Source organism: Cupressus sempervirens, chromosome 10, assembly GCF_028749045.1.
Source record: "Cupressus sempervirens isolate cs-2001-9-10 chromosome 10, ASM2874904v1, whole genome shotgun sequence".
Lineage (NCBI taxonomy): Eukaryota > Viridiplantae > Streptophyta > Pinopsida > Cupressales > Cupressaceae > Cupressus > Cupressus sempervirens.
In genome coordinates, this window is record NC_143127.1 from 813,163,313 (window position 1) to 813,189,442 (window position 26,130).

The 26,130-nt window shown below is 35.2% G+C and overlaps 1 protein-coding gene and 1 pseudogene across 1 annotated transcript; one reads left to right on the forward strand and one right to left on the reverse strand.

The window, feature by feature from the left end:
- Positions 1–240: 240 nt before the first annotated feature.
- Positions 241–4,782, reverse strand: LOC149536419 (LOB domain-containing protein 23 pseudogene; annotated as a pseudogene).
- A 7,530-nt stretch (positions 4,783–12,312) lies between these two features.
- Positions 12,313–25,792, forward strand: LOC149536420 (uncharacterized). Its single transcript, XM_089805105.1, has 2 exons — positions 12,313–12,842; positions 25,548–25,792. Exons 1-2 carry the CDS (start codon positions 12,477–12,479, stop codon positions 25,551–25,553), a joined length of 372 nt encoding a protein of 123 aa, XP_089661231.1. The 5' UTR covers positions 12,313–12,476; the 3' UTR covers positions 25,554–25,792.
- Positions 25,793–26,130: the final 338 nt, after the last annotated feature.

Consider the following 26,130-nt stretch of genomic DNA (forward strand, 5'->3'; position numbering starts at 1 on the left):
AATTGTTGAAATCATGTCAGTGTAAATATAAGAATGGGTCAATGAATTAATTCAAAAAAACTATATAATTGAATTCTGATAACAATATTACTATTTTAATTATTACAAATATTTAAAAAGTTAGAAATACATAAATAATAATATATTTTTCTTTATTGACAAAATATAATATTTAATTATTTAAATAAATGGTACCCCTAAAATAGACATGGTTTGGGTTAACCAGAAACTATTACAGAGCTATTTCCTTTTTCCAATAGTTTCATCATCTTGCAAAAAAAAAAAAATTAAGTCGTTCTCATTGTGGAATATAGTCGATTCAGTCCATGCTGCTTCACTATCATTACAAAATCCAGTATCAATGTCAAACACTATGAATTGAGTAGCTCCAATTTAATGGCTGCAAATTGTACTTCAAGGTGCAATATTTTCTTTTTGTAGTCGAACAAACAGCGCCAGTGCAACCGTAGATTGGATCACCCCTTCGAATTTTTGCTTCATAGACCATGCTTGTTACAACATCTCCTCTCTTCTCAATCGGAATGCCCACTAACATTTCAAAACATAAAATATACCATGCTTGTTATAGCATCTTCTCTCTGGCTCTCTTCTCTCTCTCTCTCATCCACTCCCCCCATGACCATCTATTTAAATTAAATATCTTAATTATTTTATTTCTCTCTCTACATAATCTCTCTCCTTCTCTCCCTCTCACCATCACTTCTTAAAAACTACTATCTCTTCGTATCAATCTTTTTCTATTTCTCCCTAATCACTCATTTTTCTATCTTTCTCTAATCACTCTCTTTAACATTCTCCCCTCCCTCTTCTCACTATTTCATCCCCCCTATTTAATGCTCTACATCTACCCTCATGTCTCTCACCCCTCTACCATTTATCTCTCACACATGTCCCCTTATAATAATATTCTCTCTTACTCATATGTCCCCTCATAATTACTCTCCCCCACCCCTCTATCAACAATTACTCTCCCACCCTCTATCAACATCTATTTATTATCATATCCTAATTATTCTTTTCTCTTTCTTCATTATGTCTTTCATTCTCTCCCTTTCACCATCACTTACCTAAAATTATTATCTCTATATCCATCTCTTGCTATCCTTTTCTAATTAATCTCTTTTACTCTCTCTTCCTCTTCTAACTATATTGTCCACTTATTTATCCTCTCTCTCTCTCTCTTTAATAAAAATTTCATTTATTGCCTCCCAAAACTCACCATCTATTTCCCTCCCCCCCTCTCTCTCATGCGCTAATTACTATCTTTCTGTCTCTATCTCATCTCTTTTTTTTTTTTCCCTCCAAGCATTTCTTTCCTATAATTAGCATCGCTCTTTCTATCCCTATGATTTTATCTCTCCCCTAACTATTCTCTTTCTCTCTTTACATAATCTATCTCCTTCTCTCCCTTTCACCATCACTTCCCTAAAATTGCTATCTCTTTGTATCATTCTTTTTATATCTCTCCCTAATCACTCGTTTTCCATCTCTCTATAATCACTCTATTTTACTTTCTCCCCTCCCTCTACTCACTATATCATCCCCCTACTTATCCTCTATGTCTACCTCATGTTTCTCACCCTCTTCCACTTCTCTCTTAGACATGTCACCTTATAATAATTTTATTTCTTACTCATACGTCCCCTCATAGTTACTTTCTCTCACTCTCTCTCCCCCTATTACCATCTATTTATATTCATATCCAAATTATTCTCTTTGTCTTTCTTCATTATGCCTCTCCACCTGTCCCTCTCCCTCACTTCCCCTAAAATTATTATATCTCTATCCTCTTTCTCTATATTTTATCATTACTCCCCTGAACTTTTCCTTCCTCTTCTAACTATATCATCCACTTATTTACCCTTGATGTCTACTTGATCTCTCTCTCTCTCTCTCTCTCTCTCTCTCTCTCTCTCTCTCTCTCTCTCTCTCTCTCTTCTCTCTCTCTCTCTCTACATCTATTTATATTACATATCTTAATTATTATCTTTCTCTCTATACATAATCTCTCTTCTTCTCTCCCTCTCACCATCACTTCCCTAAAACTACTATCTCTCAGTATCATTGTTTTTTTATTTCTCTCTAATTACTCAGACATCCCTCTTCCATTTATCCCTCATACATGTACCCTTATAATAATTTTCTCTCTTACTCATATGTCCCCTCATAATAATTCTCTCTCCCCCCTATCACCATCTATTTACTATCATATCCTAATTATTTTATTTCTCATTCTTCATTGTGTCTTTCCTTCCTCCCTTTAACCATTACTTTCCTAAAACTATTTATTATTTCTCTATCCATCTCTCATTATCCCTTTCTAATTATTCTCTTTTACCCTCTCTTTCTCTTCTAATTGTATTGTCCACTTATTTATCCATTGCCCCCTGCTCTCTCTCTCTCTCTCTCTCTCTCTCTCTCCCCCCCCCCCCCCCCCCCCCCCCCCCCCCCTCTCCCTCCATCTCCCCCATAAAATAAAACTTTAATTTCTCCCCTCCCAAAACTCACAATCTATTCCCCTCCTCTCTCATGCCCTAATTACTCTCTCTACATCATCTCTTTACTTTTTCCCCTGCAACCATTTCTTTCCTATAATTACTATCGCTCTTTCTACCCCTCTGATTTTATATCTCCCTAATATTCTCTTATTCTCTCTCCTACACTCCATTCAGCATATGTAATCTCATTTTTATCCCTCAATGTAAACCTCATATCTCTCATCTTCTTCACCTTAACTCTTTCTTATATGTTCTAGGGTTATAATAATCAATAACCTCTCTCATATATATCCCCCCTTTCTCTCTCTCTCCCCTCACTCCCCCCATGGCCATCTATTTAATATTACATATCTTAATTATTCTCTTTCTCTCTCTACATAATCTCTCTCCTTCTCTCCTTCTCACCATCACTTCCATATCAATTTGCTTTCCATCTCTCACCCCTCTCTCTCTCTCTCTCTCTCTCTCTCTCTCTCTCTCTCTCTCTCTCTCTCTCTCTCTCTCTCTCACCACACACACACACACACAACACACACACACACACACACACACACACACACACACACACACACACACTCATTATCCTCCTTTATCTATATCAAATTACACTTTTACTTCTCCCTTTCCCTATCTTCTTAATATCCACCCCCCTCCCCCCCCCCCCCCCCCCCCCCCCCCCCCCCCAAACTATTATTTCCTCTTAATTGCCATCTCTCCCTAGATTCCTAATTACTCATATCATTAACTCAAGTCTCTTATGTCCACCCCCTTCTTGAATTGAGATCGTTGTATGGATTAAAGTACTTTTGAAATAGTTACTAAAATAAAGTAAAATAAATTTACTCCATTTTCATGAAGTCTTTGTAAATATTAAATAATCATTGGAAATGTATTATTCAATTAATTGTATTTCTAGTAATTGATGTGTGTGTTAAATTTTAGATTTTATTTTATTTAAATTTTAAATTTAAATAATAAAAAATTAATATTAATTAAGTTTATAAGCATTTAAAAAAATATTTGTATCAAAATTATAAATATTTATAATCTGTGTAGAATTTGAAATATGTTTCTAATAATTTTTAGAGAAAGACTATGTTTTGAGTTATAGTCACTCTCCTAAATCAAATTGATAATCAAACCTATCACAATATATAGATATATGTTTCAATTTTACTTCACATATACTTCACATTTTCTACAATTTTTCTTTCAAATAATTTGTGTAACATGAAGTGAATATTGATAGAATCTCTCTAAGTATTATACAATTTTATAAATTGAATATATATTCTATTTATAAATATTATAAATGTAGTTAAAATTATCACTTATTTATTTTTTATGAATATTATTTAAAATAATTTACAAATTGTTGAAATCATGTAAGTGTAAATATAAGAATGGGTCAATGAATTGATTAAAAAACTATACAATTGAATTTTGATAGCAATATTACTACTTTAATTATTACTATTATTTAAAAAGTTGGAACACATAAATAATAGTATATTTTTTCTTTATTGAGAAAAGCTAATATTTAATTATTTAAATAATTGGTACCCTATATAGACATGGTTTTGGTTAACCAGAACTCTTACAGAGCTATTTCCTTTTTCCAATAGTTTCATCATCCTGCAAAAAAAAAGAAAAAAAGTTGTTCTCATTGTGGAATACAGTCGATTCAGTCCCTACTACTTCACTGTCATTATAAAATCTAGTATCAATGTCAGACACTGTGAATTGAGGAGCTCCGCTTTAATGCCTGCCAATTGTAATTCAAGGTGCAATATTTGCTTTTTTAGTCGACAAATAGCGCTAGCGCAGCCGTAGATTGGATCATCCCTTTGAATTTTCGCTTCATAGACCATGCTTGTTATAGCATCTCCTCTCTTCTCAATCGGAACACCCTAACATTTCAAAATAGAAAATGTCACCAACGGATTTGATCAAGCTTCTTATTTTCTACCCTAATTTGTCAAGGGTTTCTGCCATTTATCCATTCTTCTTGCAAAAAATATGTTAAATCTGATGAAAAGAAATATAATAAAGGCGGCATTTTGAGATAAAATAGAAAAATTTAAAAACAATATTTGATCTGTACCTGAAGGATTTCTATAATGCTTTTCATCCCGAATAATTTGTGTACAGATAAATATTTTTGAGGCTCGTCTGGTGGAAAATATGGAGCAAGAATGCATTTTTCTCCACATTTTCTCTGTTGAATCTTGCAAGCTACGTAGGCATAATCAATTTGTGACATCTGATCCAACTGGAAAATAATTCATTCAAGTAAATATTTTGAGAGTGTGACTATAAAATATCGCTTTCCAAAAACCAGTAATTTGTTGCAGATGAAAACGATTGGTGACATGAACATGTTTGATAAACAGATATATATCTGATGGTGTTTGATAAATAGAGATATATACCTTACTAATTTTAAAAGTAACTAATTGGAAAATGGTTGTACACCAGGCAACAAGAAATGAGTGATCTTGATCATCACTACACACACAAATTGGAAAAGATGCATAGCTACAAGTATTAAACCTATTTTAGGAAACATCCATTCATTATTCACCTGATGGTCACTGAAACATTCATTGCAATGGAATGCAACAATCCTTAAACAACTCAAACAGTCAACATTCACAATCTTTAGGTTATGTGCTTTCAAATCAAGAAACACACACATTTCATTTAGAGAGAAAGATAAACGCTATAGAACCATTGTTTTGATAAAAAAATTGTCCGAATGCACACCAAAATCTTCAGTACAGACTCCAACCTGTAGCTCTAAATCTATGAAAAGGTTTCCAATCAGATTCAAATCTATATGCTTCTATATTCATCAAAAAGGAAGAAGAAATAAAATGTCTTACCTCAAAAACGTCGCAAATCTTGGTTACTTTATAAGCAAAGAGACTGGAATAGTTACAAAACCAATCTCTCATCTCATTTCCACCGATTTGGGAAAAAATGGTATGCTATGTTTGGATAACAATTATAACTGTGACCTCTCGGCTACTTCACTCTTAAATGTTAAATCTTAATTGGACTTTTCTAAGCTGCTTCACATATCCGTCTCTCACATCATAATCAGCTTAACGATTACGCTACAACGGTTCTAATTTTTTTTTTAATGAATAAGTGTTTCTAATATATATTTTTATATATTTTTAATTTAATATATTTTTAATTCATGATTTATGGCAATGTTTTGTTGCACGGATTGAAGGGGGTCTTTTATGAGACTGAAGTAGCCTCTCGGCTAATTATTTACATCCCACAAGATGGAAGTTTGGGAAGTTATATTTGGAAAACTTTGTTGGAAAACTATGCAGCGTTGACATTTGCCCTTGGAGCCAAACACCCACCTACCACCTGACAACTCAGAAAGATAGAAAACATGAATGCGGTAGGTGAGATTTTTGAATTTGAATGTTGAGAGGGAAAATGGAATGTGATAAAAGGAATGTTATTCATTCATTCATTAGAAGAAAAAAAAATGGAAGAAATAAGAGGAGAGCAGATCAAGAAGATCAGATTAGAAGTTGCAGAGAAGAGCAATGGAAGAAGATTATCAAATCCAGTCCTCAGAGTGCAGAGAAAGAAGTTTGTTTATTTTGTGCCTACAGTTGCACGTCTTCTCTCTGATCATTCTATAAGTTTATTGTTCATTGGATTCGACCTGTGAAGCAGTGATTGCTCCAGGCACTTTTGTATGCAGCCATTAGAGTTGCAAGTTTGAAATTTGAAGTATTGAAGCATTTGAAGTTTTAGGGTAAATTTAGGGTTTTCTGGTTGAAGCTAAATGCTCCCAGATCTTATATTGTTTTAAATCAAAGTTAAATACTAAGCAAGCAGGCACACTCGAATCTATTGTTCTTACTCTTCTATTCATTGCATTTGACAAGTTTGGTTGAAAGCTTAAAGCTTTGGCTTTCTGGTTTTAATGGTGAAAGCATTCACGTTGAAATATTTCCTAAGTTATATTTCTTAAGTTTGAAACAGAACACTCAACATCTTGTTTCTCCGTTGGTGCCGAGCTCACTCGGCATCCAATGGTGCCGAGTATTTCCTTTGTGAGCCGAGCATACTCAGCATTTGTTGTCGAGCACCTCTTTGTGCCGAGTTCACTCGGCACCTTTTGCCTATCACTCGACACCTTCAAGTGCCGAGTAGTTTCTGGCACTCGGCACCTTCTTATGCCGAGCACTTTTCTTCAAGTGCCGAGCAAACTTTTAGGGTTAGGGTTGCAGTTTTAAGTTGTGAGTTTGATTTTGATTTGTATTTTCTCACAAACTTAATAATTAAAGGCACATTGTAACAAAGTCAGAAATGAACTCTTAATAATATTATTGTGATTTTATATTTAATACTATGAAATTATAGATGCTCTTTATTTTGCACTATATGAATCATTTGTTTGGTCTTTGGTCTTTTGCAAGAAGTCTCTCTTGCTAGTGAGAGATATCAAAATTGCCTAAGAGAAATCAAGTCTTGAGGAAAATATATACTAGATGAGAAGAAAGTAATTATAATCGAGAACAAAGATTGGAAAAGGCTTCACTTGCACATTGCATCACACAATAATTTTCCAACTGCTGCCATCTTGGCTTCTTCAGCTGTTGGATTTTCTTGTCTAGGTTAATAATTTATTTTGAATTACTAATTATGGTTATATATGTGTTATATACTCATCTTCTTCCCTTTAAACTTTTTCTTATAAGTGTTTGTGTTGGCTCTATTGTAGTATATGGCCTCGCAAAGTTAATGGATAGTGAGGAAAAATATTAGAGTGACTTTTCATTGGTTAGTACACAAGAGTAGCCAATTTGTAGACTATTTCTTTAAACTATTTGTGCTAGCCCTATTGCAATTTATGGTCTTAAAAAGTTAATGGATATTGAACAAAGATGTTAGGGTGAATTTTCAGCATCTTCCTTTTGTTGTGTAACATGTGCTTTTGTTAGCTAATGTGGTGCTAGCTTGAGTCAATTTTTTTTTGCTACCCCATAGAAACTCCCTTACTAACCTCTAGTGATATTTTAATCTTTGGGAAACATCTTATATACCTCTAGTGACATTTTAATCTTTAAGAAACATTCTATATATAGTGTGTTAGAAAACTATACATTCCAACCAACCATCATTAAATTGTTGAGGAAGGTTGTATTGAAAAACAATAAAATGAGCAAACCTTTAGTTGAGCTGCACAAATTATTTTTTGTCTAGTAGCAATATTTTTACTATTAAGAGATGAATCAAGATCAGTTCAAATGACATAATTTGACAAAACATTAAAATTGTATGGCTCAAGGTGTGCTTCTTCAGTTTCATCACTATAATTTTTAGTCCTTTCTTAACAGGGCTACTAATTCTTGTCCCATTTCTAATGGCTTGAAATTAAACCACAGTATGTTTCTATAGGAATGGGATGCACAAGCACCTATATTGAAGACTTAGAAATAATCATTGATAATAATGATGAAGAGATCAATTCCCTTGGTGTTATTGTGTTTGATCATAACACTCTTAGAATTCATTCACTTGAAGATTGTTTTGTTTCAACTAGTGAATTAGCTAATGTAAGTGGCGAGATTATTCCTACAAGTAGAGGCAAATAAGAAAATATAATAAGTGATAACCTAAGACCCCTATTTCAACTTAAAAAAATACTTCCATATTACAACCATGTTGTCTCGAATAGATGGAAAAAAATGAAAGGTAATGATGAATTAGGGAGCAAATTTATTCATATTACAACCATGTTGTCTTGAACAGATGGAAAAAAATGAAAGGTAATGATGAATTGGGGAGCAAATTTATTCACATGGGTGACCAATCATGAGGATTATGTTGATGGTAGTAGCCTTGTTGATTTGGGTTCACACTTTTTTGTTGAGAATGGTAAGGGAGAACCACAAGTGACTTAGTCAGCTTTGAAGAACTTGACAATACGTATGAGTCTAATTATGATTTTTGCATGTAACTTAACAACATGTTTTCAGCTTTGTGTGATCATGATTGGAAAAGACAATTCTTGGTATCCACTGAAAATGAAGTGCAGATTTTACCAAGTTTGGATGGCATACATATGCAACTTGGAGACATAATCCAGGGTGCATCAAGAGGACTAAATAAGGTTAATATTTTAATTACTGTTTTGCACATAATAAAGGACTAAATAAGATTAATATTTTAATTACTATTTTGCACACAATAAAGAACTTTGTGGAAGAAATTAAAATAGCCTACTTAAACTTGATGCATACTAAGGATGTTTCCACCAATTTTGTAGATAAAACTTTCTCTTTGACTAAGTAGTTAAGGGGAGAGGTTAGTGAGCTCGCCATTGAGCTTGATTCTGCTAGGCTTTCTTTGAAGAGCCTAAGAGGAACTTCTTGATGCAAATGATCAGCTCTATGAAACCAAATATTTTAAAGCACATAATAAAAAAATGGCATCAAGTAATGGAGGATCTTGATTGCATTTAGGGTTTAGGAGTATGGTCTTGCTCTTTGTCCCATAAGATCAAACAAAGTGACTTTCGAGCAACAAAATGTTAAGTTGAAGCATAAGGATTATGATAGTAATCAGCTGATTGATAATCCTTTGATTCATGTAGATGCTGATATGACTTTTGACAATCCCCACTTCATGTTGGGTGATAGATTTTTTTCCTATAATTTTAGTGACTGTAGTAGGGTTGATTACATGGTTTGGGACTCGGGTTTAGTATCTAGCAGTGAGTTCTTGATTCAAGATTGTAGTTGCAACAAAATTTTAGTGTTGGTTCCTTTTTGCACCTTCCAATCAACACCTATAGGACTATGGTTCTTGGCGTGCAAATGAGTTTGTGTGCATCTCAATCTAGCAAATTATTTGTGCATAGTTGAGGATTGATGGTAGGGGAGATTTTCTTATTGGAGATGACTTTTCAGCCACTTCCTTTTTAATGACTCCAATGTATTTCATGAGTTTTCTGATCACTGATGTTTAATTTTTCTCACAGAGTTGATGGAAACCTCAATTTTGGGATAGTCTCATTTTGAACACTTGTAGTTTTCAGTACAACCATGGGAAATTCTCTGGACATAATTCTATTATTCAATAAAAAAATTTCGGATAGTGTGGGACACTCTAGTAATTTCATGGTGGCATGCATTGTTATTCAAATATATAGACTCAGATTGAAATGTGATTATTTATCCATTTAACATTAAATGTTTCTATATATATATATATACATATTATTCATTACTGCATATATACCCAATTGAGGGCACATAAGAGAATGACATTTTTGTGATTCTGAGCTCCACTGGACATAATAGGTTTAATGATTTTGAGATTCTGAATTTAGTTATTACCTAATGTTTAACAACATGGTAACACTAAAACAAAATGAAGTGGCCTAGGCCTTGCATAAAATTTGGTATAAAGAATAGTATAATTTATGGAATAGAAGTCTAACTTGTGACTTGGCACTTGTGGATATTGTTCCCTAGTTTAGAAGAACAAATCATGGAACTGGTTTAAGAAGTTATCTATTATCCTTGTAATTAATTAACACACTTTTACATGGAATCTTAAAAGAACTTCAAGAAACCAACAATGTCCCATCTTTGAGTTTTAAAGCTAAAAGCTAAACTAGATAATGATTCTTTTAAGACTTAATAATGGCCCCTCAACAGGCATATGATATGTGTGTGAGCCATTGTCATTGTAAGTATCAATGTTGTAGAATTGAGATTTGAAGAAAACATGGTACTTTCAATTGGTGAAATTAAAATTTGAAATATATAGATAGATGGATAGATACTCACCATTATCTACACACTTTGCAAGGAATAATAGAGAAAAATAAACAATTCTCAAGGGTGGAGCATCAACATTGTCCCATCTATAAGTTTTGAAGTTAAACTGGATAAGGATGCTTTTGAGGTTTCTAAAGATCTCTTTTCTCTAAATAGTATTTTTTTTTGGTAAATATTACACTTGAGCTTTCCATTCGCTATTTTAGTACTAAATCAAAGGATATTATAATATGCTTCCTCTTGGACTTAGAGCCTATCATGATCTTTGCTAGGCCATACAACAAGATCATGATCAGTACGAGCCTTTATTACAATAGAATCTACACATCTTTTTAGTATTTGCAACCTTTCTAATTATGGAATGAATATTTCACAGCTCTGCAAAGTCAATAGAGAATCCTTCCATCTCCAAAGCACTGCCTAGATGAGAAAATCCATCATATTTTTCTAAAATATTTCTTGAGGACACATTTCTTCACTATTTGCAACCTTTCTACTTGTGCAATGAATATTTCATAGCTTTGCAAAGTCCATAGAGAACCATTCCATCTCCAAAGCACAATTTAGATGAGAAAACCCACCATATTTTTCTAAAAAATTTCCTTCTCTAAATTCTCCTATCATTTCCAAATAATGTGTAATGTAGTACAAGGAACCTGTATTAATGGGTGTTGTAATGTACTTTCTTCTTGATTAAGTATTTTGATGCCAAAAATCTCTAGTAGCTCTTAAATCTATAACTGTTAGTTTTCTTCTCAATACTATTAATTTATAATCTACTCCTTAAATATTGTAATGACCTATACTTATCTAGATTTGAAAGAAAATCTGTATAGAAATATTATGCATACCTCTTGAAACTACAAAAAATCTATCCAATAACACCACTAAGTATACCCTAAGAACACTGTAACCCTTGTGGCATTTGAGCAGAACTATTTATGGCACCAACTTTTTTCGGGATGACTTCTTGACAACAATAAATTACAGCACAAATCCAACCCCTTGGCCCATCTATACAACATGCCCATTCCATGGCATTCATATATTCATTTAGTATATACTATGACCCTAAGCCACACACCATGTAAAAATGTAAATGCACAATGTATATTTAACAAAAAATACATATTCATGCCCTAGTCTATAGCCCTCTATCTATTCTCTTCACTCCCTTCAATTCTAGCTACTATTTGTGATCTATTCTTTCAAAATCTTCTACAAGAGTTTGCAAAACAAGTATATTATAAATCATTTTTTGAAATAAGTAGATTATAAATCATTTTGATCAACAAGTTATGGAATTTGGTTGCACAAGAATAAAACTGTACCCTGAAATTCTTGGTCAATCACTTGCAAAAACCAAAATTTCCACCAGCAAATGAGTCATTGATATCCAGTATTGCAAATGCTCTAATCTCATTTCATACTTCAACTAAAACAAGATTTGGTAGCCCACCCTTAAATCCATCCAATCTATGGAAATGACATTCTTGAACTAATTTCCTATACTATACTTATGTTGTTCATATATTCCCATACAACATGTATTATGTTCTTGTTGGCCATTTTTTCCCTATTCAACCTAGCTAGATTCTTTGTTTTGGGTTAAACGTTAAAAGTTGACAGCTAACATTTCATGTTATCCATTTTTTTCTTTTACTGAATTAGCATAAGTTATTCCTTAAACAAACTAGCTCCATTTACTCTTAGACCGAGTGACTCAGTTTTGGCTTGGTTCCTCCATTAACGAAGTTGACTTGGTTTCCTATAAATTTTATTTTAATATTAATAAAGAAATATACTTTAAATACATATGTGTAGGAAACAAGGTTTAAATAAATTTATTGTATCTTACATATATAACTTTGATTGAATTTTTTTAATATTAATAATAAAACATCTTTTAAATGAATATATTAAAATATTAAATAGATAACATGCCACCTCACTTGAACGGGACTAAACTAAAATCACGTCGGCTAAATCACAATTTAAGCGTGAAGTAATAGAGCTCAACCAGATCAATGCGAGATCGACAAACGCAAAGCTCTCTGAAAAAACACAAACACTAATTTTTAAGTTCTGGGCGATCTTCTCCGATTCACCCACAGAAAATTGGGTTGTGGAAATGGAAAAAAAACTGAAACAAAACGGAGATGACGAAAAGAAGTGGGAATTGATACCACAACACATACTTGAGACGCGCATATGTCCCCTTCTTCCGCTTCAATCTGTTTTCAGTTTAAGCAGAGTTAACAAAAAATGGTATAAACTGGTACACACATGGGCAGTTCTCAGGCCATTTTTACTACAGAGAATGAACAGTCATTTGTTCTACTATTGCTTGTTGAAAAAGGTGTTGCCCTTACCACAAGGAGTGGAAACCCTAGAAGATGAAAATGGGTGTCGAGCGTATGCTGTGTCTGTAGTAAACTTTCCATTTCATCTGGCGGTGGCAAAACAATCCGACGAAAGATCTGTTTGGAGCATTAAGGTATTTAAGCTTCTGACGCATGATTTATCTCCATGTTGGGAAAATGTTTTAGAGGTGAAAGGAAGTTCCAAACATGGGCAAAGTAGACAAATTGGTTCCGTCAAATTTGAGATATCTTCCTACGGTAAATGCAACAGAAGGCAATTTCATCTCTTATTTCTCGGCCAAGAATCACAGTATGTTCATTTTTATTGATTCATGTGTAGAAAGGGATATCTCTAGTGATCTTCTTTATTTGAGTTATTGTCATTTGATAAATGTATAGACCATTTCTAAGGATATCTCAAGTGATATGAGGTTTTATTGAGAAGTTAGACATTCAAATTCACTTCCAAACTGTATGAAAATATGAAGCTTTCAATCTTGATATGAATATCTATAGAACAAACAGGGTACAGACATTAAAATACCACTGAGATGAATATGCATTTTCACATTCCTGGTGAATATGAATGAATATGAATTACAATTTGTTGCTTTTGTCGATATATATGTATTCTTTTGTGTGCTGGTAATTTGGATGATTGTAATTTTTCTCTGACATTATTATTTGAGCAAGGGACGGTTAGTATCGCCCTTCGCGATAGGGTTTGCATCAATTAATCATAGCCAACACTGTAGAATACTGTTCAATTCAAACAGCAGCACCAAAAAAAAATCCAATACCCCAAAAAAAAATATACATAGATAAAAAATAAGAGCTCTGTTTTTCTTAAAACAAACAGAATTTTCTTGCAGTTGCGATTCTTTTATATATCTCACTTATAAAAAATTTCATAATACTTGTTTATATAGATGTCTACAATCACCGTAGACTTCAAATCTAATTCCTGAGATAACTAAAACAAAACACAATCTAAACTAATTCATGCGTAGCATAACATATGCAAGGTTGCATGATTTATTTCGTAAACTACGGTGCATAACAATGATCATAATAAAACTGAATGACAACTGCTGCAAGCTGAAACAATCATCGGTGGAGAAGGAAGTTAAAACAGTGAGCCTGCAGTAGATCTTGGCATCAATCTTCATACTCCCTCTTGATGCTCAGAGGACTCACAATCTGATCTTTGAGTGCAAAAAACTGATCCTTTGTAATCGCTTTTGTGAAGATGTCTGCTATTTTCTGTTTTGTGCTTACATACTTCATTTTAACTGCGTTATTTTGAACCAAATCTCTGATGAAATATTGTTTCAAATCAAAGTGTCTGGTTTGCTTTGATGAACCAGATTCTTGGCCAATCTAATGACACTTATATTGTCACAAAAGATCATAGTAGGCTGAACCTGTATCTCTCCAATTTCTTCAAGAAGCTTTCTGAGCCATAAAGCTTATGTGCTAGCTGAAGTGACCGCAACATATTCCACTTTTGTAGAAGAGAGAGCAACCATGCTTTGCTTCTTTGAACTTCATGAGATTAAACTGGAACCCTCAAAATTCTCTTGGCTGCCTTCATTTGTTCTTCTGAAGGATTTTTCATATACCTTAAAACCAATGAAATTGAATAAGAAATTTCAGGGCCTTGTATGTTAAAAACATCAAACTTCCAACTATGCTTCTATATGATGTTTCATCAACAATTTCAACACCATCATCTTTACAAAATACAACTCCATGAGCAATTGGAGTGGAAAGAGGCTTGAAATCAACCATATCAAATTTCTATAACATATCCTTTGCATACTTTTCTTGACAAATAAAAATTTCATTTTTACTTGATAAACCTCCATGTCAAGAAAATGCTTCATGAGACCTAAATCTTTCATCTTTGAACTATTACCCATATATTATATATCATCAACATACAAACTCACAATGAGAATATCATTACCTTTTTGTTTGTAGTAAAGGGTAGGTTCACTCTTATTTCTTTGGAAGTCATTTTGCTAAAATATCCATCAATCCTTGCATACCATACACGTGGTGCTTGCTTAAGGCCATACAAAACCTTCTTCAACTTGTAGACATGATCTTCTTTACCTTGAATCTCAAAACTTTGTGGTTGTCCCACATATACCTCTTCTTCTAAGTACCCATTAAAGAAGGCACTTTTCACATCCATGTGATGAATACTCTATTTCTTTTGAGTTGCAAGAGAGATTAGCATTCTAATAATTTTTTGTCTTGCTACTGGTGCAATAATTTCTTCATAATCAATACCATACCTTTGAGTGAAACCTTTAGCAACCAATCTTGCCTTGTATCTTTGAACACTCCCATCACTATTATACTTGGTTTTATAGACCCATTTTGTGTCAATCTTCTTCTTCGCATGTGGAAGCTCTACAAGCTCCCATGTCTCATTCCTATGAATGAAATCCATCTCTTTGTTCATTGCTTGCATCCAAAACCCATTAGCACATGCATCTTCAAAACATGATGGCTTAAAATCAGCTTTAGCAAGTAATGCAAAATTTACTGTCTCACCTATTGGATCTTCTTCTTGTGCTTGATTTTGGCACCTGTCATGGATATCACTCAATCTTGTTACCTTTCTTGGAGGAGTTGAGGATGGACTTCCTCTTGAAATTGGTGAAGGGCTACTTGGTGGGCTTCATGATCTTGAAATAGATCCATTAGCCGGCTGCTCATTATCATTATTAGCAATAATATCATCATCGACAACTGATTTTGGCACCAAGTTAGTATAACATTCAAGGGAGTTTTGGTGGAAAAGAATTTAAAATTGTATATTAGACACCAAGAAAAAATGGGAAGGGAAGGATGATGTTAGAAATTCATAAAATTGAATTTCAACGGGGCATCCAAAAACAACCCGGTTATTTTTTGAGAAGCTAGTGTTTTATGTTTTATAAGATTAAAAATGGAAAATTTTCAAAGCTTTCATTTCAGGATGCAAGATGACTCTAATAGACAAGGTAGAGGCCATGACATTACTAGATGGACCTAAATTAGCAATTGGAATGGCAGTTAAAAATATGCATATTAAGTAAGATTCATAGATAGTCACAACAATAAGGATAATCACCAAAAAGGTTATATGGTGGCAAACGAAGAACATCTTAGGGGAAGTCTGGAAACTCCTTCCAAGATTACAATCCTACAAACTTAGACATTTTTATATAGAGGCAAACCAAATGGTAGACTAGCTCTCAGAAGTGGCAATAAAGTTATAACAGGGATCTCAAGAATTGGATGCAAACAATCTATTCAGAATATTGAAGAAATGAAGTTTTCTTCAATATCAATTAATATAGTTCCGGAGATAGGGTACATTATATGTGAGGATATTGGGTAGGTTATTATGGTCAAGATTAGTTGCTCCCAAATTTTGTCAAATCTGATCTTTAAAGGGATAAGAAGTTGAGTTGTTAGTCAAGGTGGAAGAATGGTTAATTTAGTGAATATCATCTGTTTTGAATCCCTTTATTCTACAGAGTTTGGAAATCAGCTGAAATTAATGAAACTTTATAGAGAAAATACCATGAGCCTTCTCATGGGAAAACATTCAAGAACTAGGTTTTGTGGAATTATAGCCTTGATACTGGTAGAAATGCGATGGAATTACCCTCAATTATATGACTAATGCCTTTCGTAGCTATTAAATGTGACTATAGATTAGATGGGACAAAAAGACTATGAAGAGATAAATCAGCTGGGCGAAGATTTGTGCTTTTCATTAGTTGTTCGATGTCAACTTATGCATGGTTCTCCATGTTGGGTGTCTTTTTTAAATGGCAAAGGAGGGCTTAGACTTGTATTATTAATCTACTTGAAACAGTCCATCATATTTTAGCTTTTCAAGATATTTACTATAGTTTTTCTTTTAGTTTATATTAAAATAATTTGAAACTAGACAAAACAGAATCAGTGTCAAAATAAGGTTGTATCACCCAACCTGTCCACATACCCTACAAAATAACAGATCAAAAGATCATTAATGTTGCACATTGACTTCAGGAAGCTGGACAGCATTCAGGGTAGCATCATCAGCACTTTTTTGTATTGACTGGCTTTTGATCGGCATGACCATCTAGAGAGTAAGCCTTCTGATCATAGTTCCAAGAATCACGGCGATTCATGCGATTCATGCGATTCGGCGATTCGATTCAAGCCAAACGATTTTTTGTGAATCGGTGAATCGAATCAGCGATAAAGGGTTTATGAAATAAGTTACTCACTAAATTTCAAGGGTTTTTTAAATTTTTCGATTCATGGCCGATTCGAATCCGATTCATGGCCGATTCACGATTTGATTCGGCCTTGCCGATTTCGATCCGATTCCGATTCTTGTTACTTTGCTTCTGATTAACCTGGTTACCTATGTTCTTCGAGAGAAGATTTTGGTTCTTATATTCGTTCAATCATTCTTTTTCTCTCAATTAGCATGTCAGAGTAGGCTTCACAATAATAAACTTTGGAAAGATTAAGGAGTTGGCCTCTTAAGCTACAATCTTCTATTTCTAAAATTGGGATTATTATTATATACACAAATCTGAAAGCTCTTTGTCAACACCAATAATTGGCATCGAATTTTGTGCTTGTCAAGATTCATTTTTGGTGACACTCCTCTGATGGTAGCAATCTGCTAACTGTGATGTCTTTCCATAGACTTCAATATGCTCTGCAAACACTTCGTTGCCTTCTTCACAACAGCAGTCTCATTCAGTAAACAATAGAAATCCTCCACAATAGGAGCTCCAAAATAATGCTCTCTCTTTCTTCCGACTCGAGCAATCATTTTTATTTTCTTCAAATTAGACTTCTGCTAGTTTTTCACAGTAGCATTTTCCAGACAAACTTCTCCACAACCAGCTATCCTGGAATCACAGCTCTATACCAATCTGATAGGAATGAATGGAACGGATCAAAAACAATAATTGAATAAAGAATACATTATAAAGGTACAGGTAGAAATTATGAATTCATTTCATTGTCTTATCATAAAATCTTTAGATTGTGCCTCTTTTATAGAGGTCTTTAATAGTTTCTGCAAAAGAAAACATCCAAATTAATGGACATAGAAACAAATAGATCAAAATGACTTCTAAAATTTTAATATCATAAAATGTTAATTTTGACCGAATTCTTAATTTCTGCACCCTATTTCCAGCTAAAACTTCTAGTATCTTATTGTTGGAATATTTAATGCTCTTGGCCGTTTGCCCCTGGAGCCAAACGCCCACCTACCACCTCTGACGAATTGCAGAACAGACAGAAAAAATTAATACGGGTAGGTGAGTTTGAAAATGAGAGGGAAAACTTTTTTGGTCAGAAGACAAAAGGGAATGTTCTGTATTCATTCGATCAGAGAGACAAAAAAATAGATTAGAAGTTGCAGAGAAGAGCAGTGGAAGAAGATCAGCAGATCCAATCGTCAGAGTGCAGAGAAAGAAGTTTGTTTATTTCGTGCGTGCAGTTGCACGTCTTCTCTCTGATCATTCTGTAAGTTTATTGTTCATTGGATTCGACCTGTGAAGTAGTGATTGCTCCAGGCATTTTTGTATGCAGCCATTAGAGCTGCATGTTTAAAGTTTGAAGTATTGAAGTCGTTTGAAGTTTTAGGGTAAATTTAGGGTTTTCTGGTTGAAGCCGAATGCTCCCAGATCTTGTATTTTTTTAAATCAAAGTTAAATACTAAGTAAGCAGGCATACTTGAATCTATTGTTCTTCCTCTCTACATTGCATTTGAGAAGATCTTTGTTGAATATTTTTAGTTCTGAGTCTCTGGTTTTAATCGTGAAAAGTTTCACGTGATATCCTGGTCGCTCGGCTTGTTCCCTGTTTCTCCACAGTGCAAGTCGAGCTCACTCGGCACCTTCCCTTGCCGAGCTCTCCTCTTTGTGCCGACTTCACTCGGCACCTGTTGCCTGTCACTCAGCACCTTCATGTGCCGAGTAATTTTTGGCACTCGGCACCTTCCTGTGCCGAGCACTTTTCTTAAGTGCCGAGCAACCTGCCACTCGGCACCATCAAGTGCTGAGTAAAACTGGCACTCGGCACCTTCATGTGCCGAGCAACTTTTAAGTGCCGGATAATTTTTTTTTTTAGGTTTAGGGTTAAGTTGTGAGTTGATTTTAATCTATATTTCTCACATGGTATCAGAGCTTTGAGGCCCCACATCCAAAGTGAGTTAGGGCATGTATTTTTCTTGGGATTTTTGACATGGCAGGAGATGCAGGAAAGATATGGCAGCAACCACCATCATTTAATGGACAGAATTATGATACATTTGCAAAGAAGATGAAGACCATAATGGTTGCAAATAATTTGTGGAAGTTTGTGGTAAATGGATTCAATGATGTGACTGATCCAACTCAGTATGCTGCCCTAACAAATGCATAGAAGACTCATTTGAAAGAGTCAAGGAGGAAAGATGCTAAGGCATTAAGTTTGATTGAAGCAGCAATGACAGAGACAATTTTTTCAAAGATTGCAGCAGCAAATTATGCAAAAGAAGCATGGGTTATCCTTGAGATGAACTTCAAGGGGGCTGATAAAGTCCGTACTGTAAAGCTGCAGAACATCAGGAGGGAGTTTGAGAACCTTCAAATGAAGGAGAATGAATCAGTTGCAGACTTCAGTTCAAGGACCTCCAATGTAATTAATCAGCTGAAGTCAAATGGAGAAGATTATCAAGAGTAGAGGATAGTGGAAAAGATATTGAGGAGTTTACCTCATAAATATGACCATTTGGTCATGACCATAGAAGAGGCAAAATACCTCACTACTTTGACAATGGATGAGTTGATGGGTTCTCTTCAAACCCATGAGTATAGGATCAATAGATCCACATCTTCTTCTACCCAAGACCAAGCATTCAAGGCTCAGTCAAATCCAAGAGGAAGGGGGAGAGGAAGAAATGGCTCAGGCAAAAACTCCAGAGGCAGAGGCCGAGGTTATGGAGGACAAAGAAATGCAGCAGTAGAAAGCTCAAGAAGAGTAGATGGAGCAAGTAGCTCACAAAATACTTCAAGAGGAGGTAAGAAAAACTACAACTCAAATAAGAGTAATGTAGAATGCTACTACTATCATAAATATGGGCATTATGCAAATGAATGCTGGAAGAAGCAGAAAGATCAGTCAGGACAAGCAAATGTGGTTGATGTGAATATGAGAAGTAAAAGCACTGCCTTCATCTTGTGTAATGTTGGTGAAGAAGAAAGCCCTCAGGTTTGGTACCTCAACAGTGGATGTAGCAACCACATGAGTGGTAATGAAACCTTGTTTTCATTCATTGACAAGAGTTTCAAATCAGAAATTAAGATGGGTAATAATGGAACCCTACCAGTTGTGGGAAAAGGATCTATTATAGTCCGCACCAAGAAAGGTGAGAAAAGGGAAATACAAAATGTGTATTTCACCCCTGGTATGAAGCACAATTTGATGAGCATTGGTCAGCTCATTCAAAATGGATACAAAGTGCTGATGGAAAATGACATGTGTGTCATTCAAGAAAAGGATGGGAGCAAGAACCTACTTGCAACAGTTCAAATGACAAAGAACAAAATGTTTCCCTTGAAGATTGAGACATGTTTCTCATCTCAAGTTAGTGCTGCACCTCCCACACAATCAGCTCTAAGGAGTGTGATTGAAGACCCCTCACGGCTATGGCACCTCAGGTATGGTCATCTTGGCTATGCTGGTTTAAATTTATTGTCAAATAAAAGAATGGTAGAAGGTTTGCCACGTATAGGAAATTCATGTGACAAGTGTGAGGTTTGTATTTTGGGTAAGCAACATAAGCTTCCCTTTAATTCTGAAAATTCTAGGAGGGCTAGATATCCATTAGAATTAGTGCATATTGACCTAGTCTGTCCTATGCAAGTTACTTCCATTGGGGAGAGTACTTATTTTATGACATTTATTGATGATTTTAGTCGTAGGACATGGGTGTATTTCTTAAAAAATAAATCTGAAGAATTTGATAAATTTGTAGAATTTAAAGCCCAGGTTGAAAGAGAATGTGGACACTATATCAAGGTCTTTAGATTAGATAGAGGAGGGGAGTATACCTCCAATTCTTTTGTAAACTTTTGTAGGAAACATGGTATTAAGAAAGAGCTCACAGCCAGCTATACACCACAGCAAAATGGAGTGGCTGAAAGAAAGAATAGGACCATTGTTGAAATGGCAAGGAGCATGATGAAAGAGAAAGGTCTCCCAACTGAATTTTGGGGAGAGGCTGTGGCAACAACAGTTTACCTAATTAATAGGTGTCCTACAAAGGCAGTCTGTGACAGAATTCCAATGGAAGCTTGGTCACGAATAAGATGGACAGTTGAACACCTAAGGGTGTTTGGATGTGTTGCATATGCACATGTGCCTAAAGAGCAAAGGCAAAAATTTGATGATAAAGGTGTGAAATGTATTTTCACAGGGTACAACCCAGAATCAAAGGCATACAGATTGTATGACCCATTGAACAATAAGATGATGCTTTCAAGAGATGTGGAATTTCTTGAAAATCAGTCTTGGTATGGTTCAACTGATGAGTCACCGAGCACTTCAAGTAAAGTGCCAATTATGAGTGAAGAAGATGCTGATGAACAAGAAGAAGAAGGAGCAAATAGAAGAAAAGGCAAGTAGATTTAGACAGTGCCGAGCTCCTCTAGGTATGATCGAGTGTCAACCAGTGAAGACCGACCAAGTCGGCAATGCAGCAGCAACGAAGATTCTAATCCCACACTCTCCTCCCCGTTACCAAGAAAGACCAAGAGTCTTAGGGAGATATACCAAGATGAAAGGTATGAAGATTATGATGAGAGTGTTAATTTTGCATTATTTTCTCATAGTGATCCAATATATTTTGAAGAAGCTATTAAGGAGAAGAAATGGTGTAAGGCCATTGATGAGGAAATAGATGCTATAGAAAATAATGAGACATGGGAGCTAACTGAATTGCCTCCCAAGAAGTAAGTGACTGGAGTGAAATGGGTCTATAAGACCAAATGCAATGTTGAAGGCAAGATTGATAGGCATAAGGCAAGGCTGGTAGTCAAAGGCTACAAACAACAGTATGGAAGAGATTATGATGAGACCTATGCCCCGGTTGCAAGAATGGAAACCGTGCATACTGTCATAGCAATTGCAGCTCAACACAAGTGGAAGGTATTTCAAATGGATGTGAAGTCTGCCTTCCTAAATGGTGTATTGAAAGAAGAAGTGTATGTGGAGCAGCCACTTGGTTATGAAGTTGCAGGTGAAGAGAACAAAGTATAGTGATTGAAGAGAGCTCTCTATGGGCTCAAGTAAGCTCCAAGGGCATGGTATAGTAGGATTGACTCATATTTGATGAGCAATGGCTTTAGCAAAAGCAATGGCGAGCCCACTCTTTACATCAAGGCAGCAGATGGTAATGTATTGATCGTTGTCTTGTATGTAGATGATTTGATTTTTACTAGTAATGATAAGACTCTAATTGGTGAGTTCAAAGAGGCCATGAAAAGTGAATTTGAAATGACGGACCTAGGTCTCTTGAAATACTTTCTAGGCATAGAAGTAAAACAAATGCATGATGGCATTTTCATCTCTCAAGAAAAGTATGCAAGGCAGATCTTGGAGAGATTTAAAATGCAGAATAGTAAGGCAGCCCCCACACCAACAACAGTAGGTCTAAAGTTGAGCAAGGAAGACTCTAGCAAGAGAGTGGATCCAACACTATACAAGAGTATGGTTGGAAGTCTAATATATTTGACTGCAACTCAACCAGACCTAATGCATGTAGTAAGTTTGATTTCTAGATTTATGGAAATACCAAAGGATTCCCATTGGCAAGTGGGAAAGAGGATCCTAAGGTATGTGAAAGGTACCAAGGGATTTGGAATTTTGTATACTGCAAATGATGATTTCAAGTTGGTAGGTTATACTGATAGTGATTAGGTTGGAAGTTTAGATGATAAGAAGAGCACTTCCGGATACATATTTCATATGGGATCGGGTGCAATTTCATGGGCATCCAAGAAGCAACCTATTATTGCTCAATCTACAGTAGAGGCTGAATACATTGCAGCAAATGCAACAGCATGTCAAGCAATTTGGCTAAGGAGGATCTTGACAGATTTGAATGAAAGGCAAGAGGATGGAACTACAATTTATTGTGACAACATCTCATCTATTGCATTGTCCAAGAATCCAGTCTTTCATGGGAGAAGCAAGCATATAGAAATCAAATATCACTTCATCAGAGAGTTGGTGGAGAATGGGGATATCAAGATGGTTTTTTGCAGGTCTGAGCAGCAGCTAGCAAACATCTTTACAAAGCCATTAGGCATTGGAACTTTTGTACACCTAAGAGAGAGTCTTGGTGTAATTGATGTGGATCAACTGTGATTCTTGTTTGTTTGGCTCGGGACAAAGGGGGAGTGTTGGAATATTTAATGCTCTTGGCCGTTTGCCCCTGGAGCCAAATGCCCACCTACCACCTCTGACGGATTGCAAAACAGACAGAAAAAATTAATACGGGTAGGTGAGTTTTAAAATGAGAGGGACAACTTTTTTGGTCAGAAGACAAAAGGGAATGTTCTGTATTCATTCGACCAGAGAGACAAAAAAATAGATTAGAAGTTGCAGAGAAGAGCAGTGGAAGAAGATCAGCAGATCCAGTTGTCAGAGTGCAGAGAAAGAAGTTTGTTTATTTCGTGCCTGTAGTTGCACATCTTCTCTCTGATCATTCTGTAAGTTTATTGTTCATTGGATTCAACTTGTGAAGCAGTGATTGCTCCAGGCATTTTTGTATGCAGCCATTAGAGCTGCAAGTTTAAAGTTTGAAGTATTGAAGTCGTTTGAAGTTTTAGGGTAAATTTAGGATTTTCTGGTTGAAGCCGAATGCTCCCAGATCTTGTATTGTTTTAAATCAAAGTTAAATACTAAGCAAGCAGGTATACTCGAATCTATTGTTCTTCCTCTGTACATTGCATTTGAGAAGATCTTTGTTGAATATTTTTAGTTCTGAGTCTCTGATTTTAATCGTGAAAAGTTTCACATGATATCCTGGTCGCTCGGCTTGGTCCTTGTTTCTCCACAGTACAAGCCGAGCTCACTCGGCACCTTCCCTTGTCGAGCTCTCCTCTTTGTGCCAAGTTCACTTGGCACCTGTTTCCTGTCACTCGACACTGTCATGTGCTGAGCAACTGCCGAGTAATTTCTGGCACTCGGCACCTTCCTGTGCCGAGCACTTTTCTTAAGTGCCGACCAACCTGCCACTTGGCACCATCAAGTGCCGAGTAAAACTGGCACTCGGCACCTTCATGTGCCGAGGATAAATTTTTTTTTAAGGTTTAGGGTTAAGTTGTGAGTTGATTTTAATCTATATTTCTCACACTTATATTTAGTTAATATTATGAGGGAGAACTTAAACTTTCGAGGAATGAGGTAGAAACAAAATGAGAATAGAAAATATCCCCAGGCTATCTTCAAATCATGTAGAAATGAGGTCCTTTAGAAAGAATCCACCCAAGCCTTTAAAGAGAAGTGATTCTGTAGAACACAGTCTCTTTGTTTGTATCTCTTGAGAAGGAGAAAAAGGAGTATATTGGCCTCACTCCTTCACATTTTAGTAATAGTATATTAGAACACGTTGATCAGAGCACTTTCATGCCTGAAACTTAAAAAGATAGTAAAGATTGTTAAGGGACTACTCCAACAATTTATTTACCAGAGCAAAATGGTGGTCAGATATTTAGCAAACTAGTGCTCAGATATTTAGCGCCGTCCTTTATGGCTGCCCCACCATGTATGTGATTTTCCTGCCACTCGCCATAATATTTTGACAGCAATAGATCAGTATTTGGGACGGGCTTTTAGGGTTTGCAAAATGACAATTCTTTTAACAAAAAGACCCATTTCAATCTCAAATAATCAATAAACATAGGGTTTTCAGTGCACGATCACCCACATCAGAGCTTTCTGTGCCTTTTTAAGAATACGGTCTACGCTGTTAGAAATCCTATTTGGATTTTGAAGAGCAGATTTTATTGAATTGAAGAGTTCATGATTTCTCAATGCTGTGTAAATGATTAGACGCATAGCTTAATAAAGAGTTGGTAGAAATATTGTTGTGAAATCCTATGTCTTGTAGTTAATCCACGTTTTAATATTTCATTTGAGTATTTGATTTGTGTTGTTTTTCAACATTGGAATTAAATGACTTGAACGCAGGGAGTGCCATAGTGTTGGGAAAGTCATAGTGTAGAGAGTGTAAAATGGTGAATTTGGGTAACTTTCAACATTTGTCTTCGAACTTTTGGTGTAACCACAAATGCTTAGTGATTTTATTGAGGCATCTTGATATCATTTAGATGATCTGTATTCTTGACACAAACTTATCACTTTTCTCCTCTTTACTTCATTTGTTGCTCATGAACTTTGGATGTCTTATTTTCTGTTTGTTACCATGAGCATATTTTCATTCCAAGTTGATTCTGAAAGATTGCAGTCAACTGTAAGGTTTCAGACTGATGTAAATCTGCCCTTTTGATATTCTGTATTGTTCTTTCAATCAGTTTTGATGTTCTAATCTCTTATAAGCATGCTGGGCTCAATAACCCTTGTGGGAGCCTACGGTTATATCTGCGTACTTGTTAAGAGTTTGGATGCTGCACAGGAAACAAACATGTTAGAAAAAATAGATCAAGATTTTTCTATGATTTTTAGATGTAAATGCATGTGCGGGGCAAAGGTTGAGCTTGTCGGTCATGGCTTAGATCATTTTGATCTAACTCATTTTTTGCATCTGTAAGGTCTAGAATGGGAGCATGTAAAGACGGGACAAAAGAAGAAGCAAGCGTGTGGGCAACCAGTGACAAGCCAGTCATTCCAAGAAATGGCTGGCACCTATGAACCCTTTACTTTTTCATTATTTCATCTTTGTACTTGCATTTACATGTAAAAGTCTGATTCTGATGTATTTTTTCTTATTGGTTAGTTTCACGGCATGTGTGAAACACTATGGACTTTTGATAAATGAACTTACATTTTCAGAAAACATGTTGTATCTGTTTTATACATTGCCTTTTTTTTTATGCTTTCGTCATAAAATGTAATTCATAATCCATAAAAAATAAAATATCAAGAGTGGAGAAATAAGTTATGTCAGCAACACGACCTTTCTTTTTGGACTGATAGGTCAAGAGGAAAACAAGTACCTGCTGCCAAACTCCCAAAAAATTGCGTTTGCAATGCAAGAAATGACCGTAAGGAACCCAAATTAGGTTTAGGGTTAGGAATACATTTTAGAATATGCCATTTGGCATCCATTGCAAGAGTAGAAGGTTCTATAAGACATGGCAGAAGTCAGTGCAAAATTTGAAGAATCCAGAAATG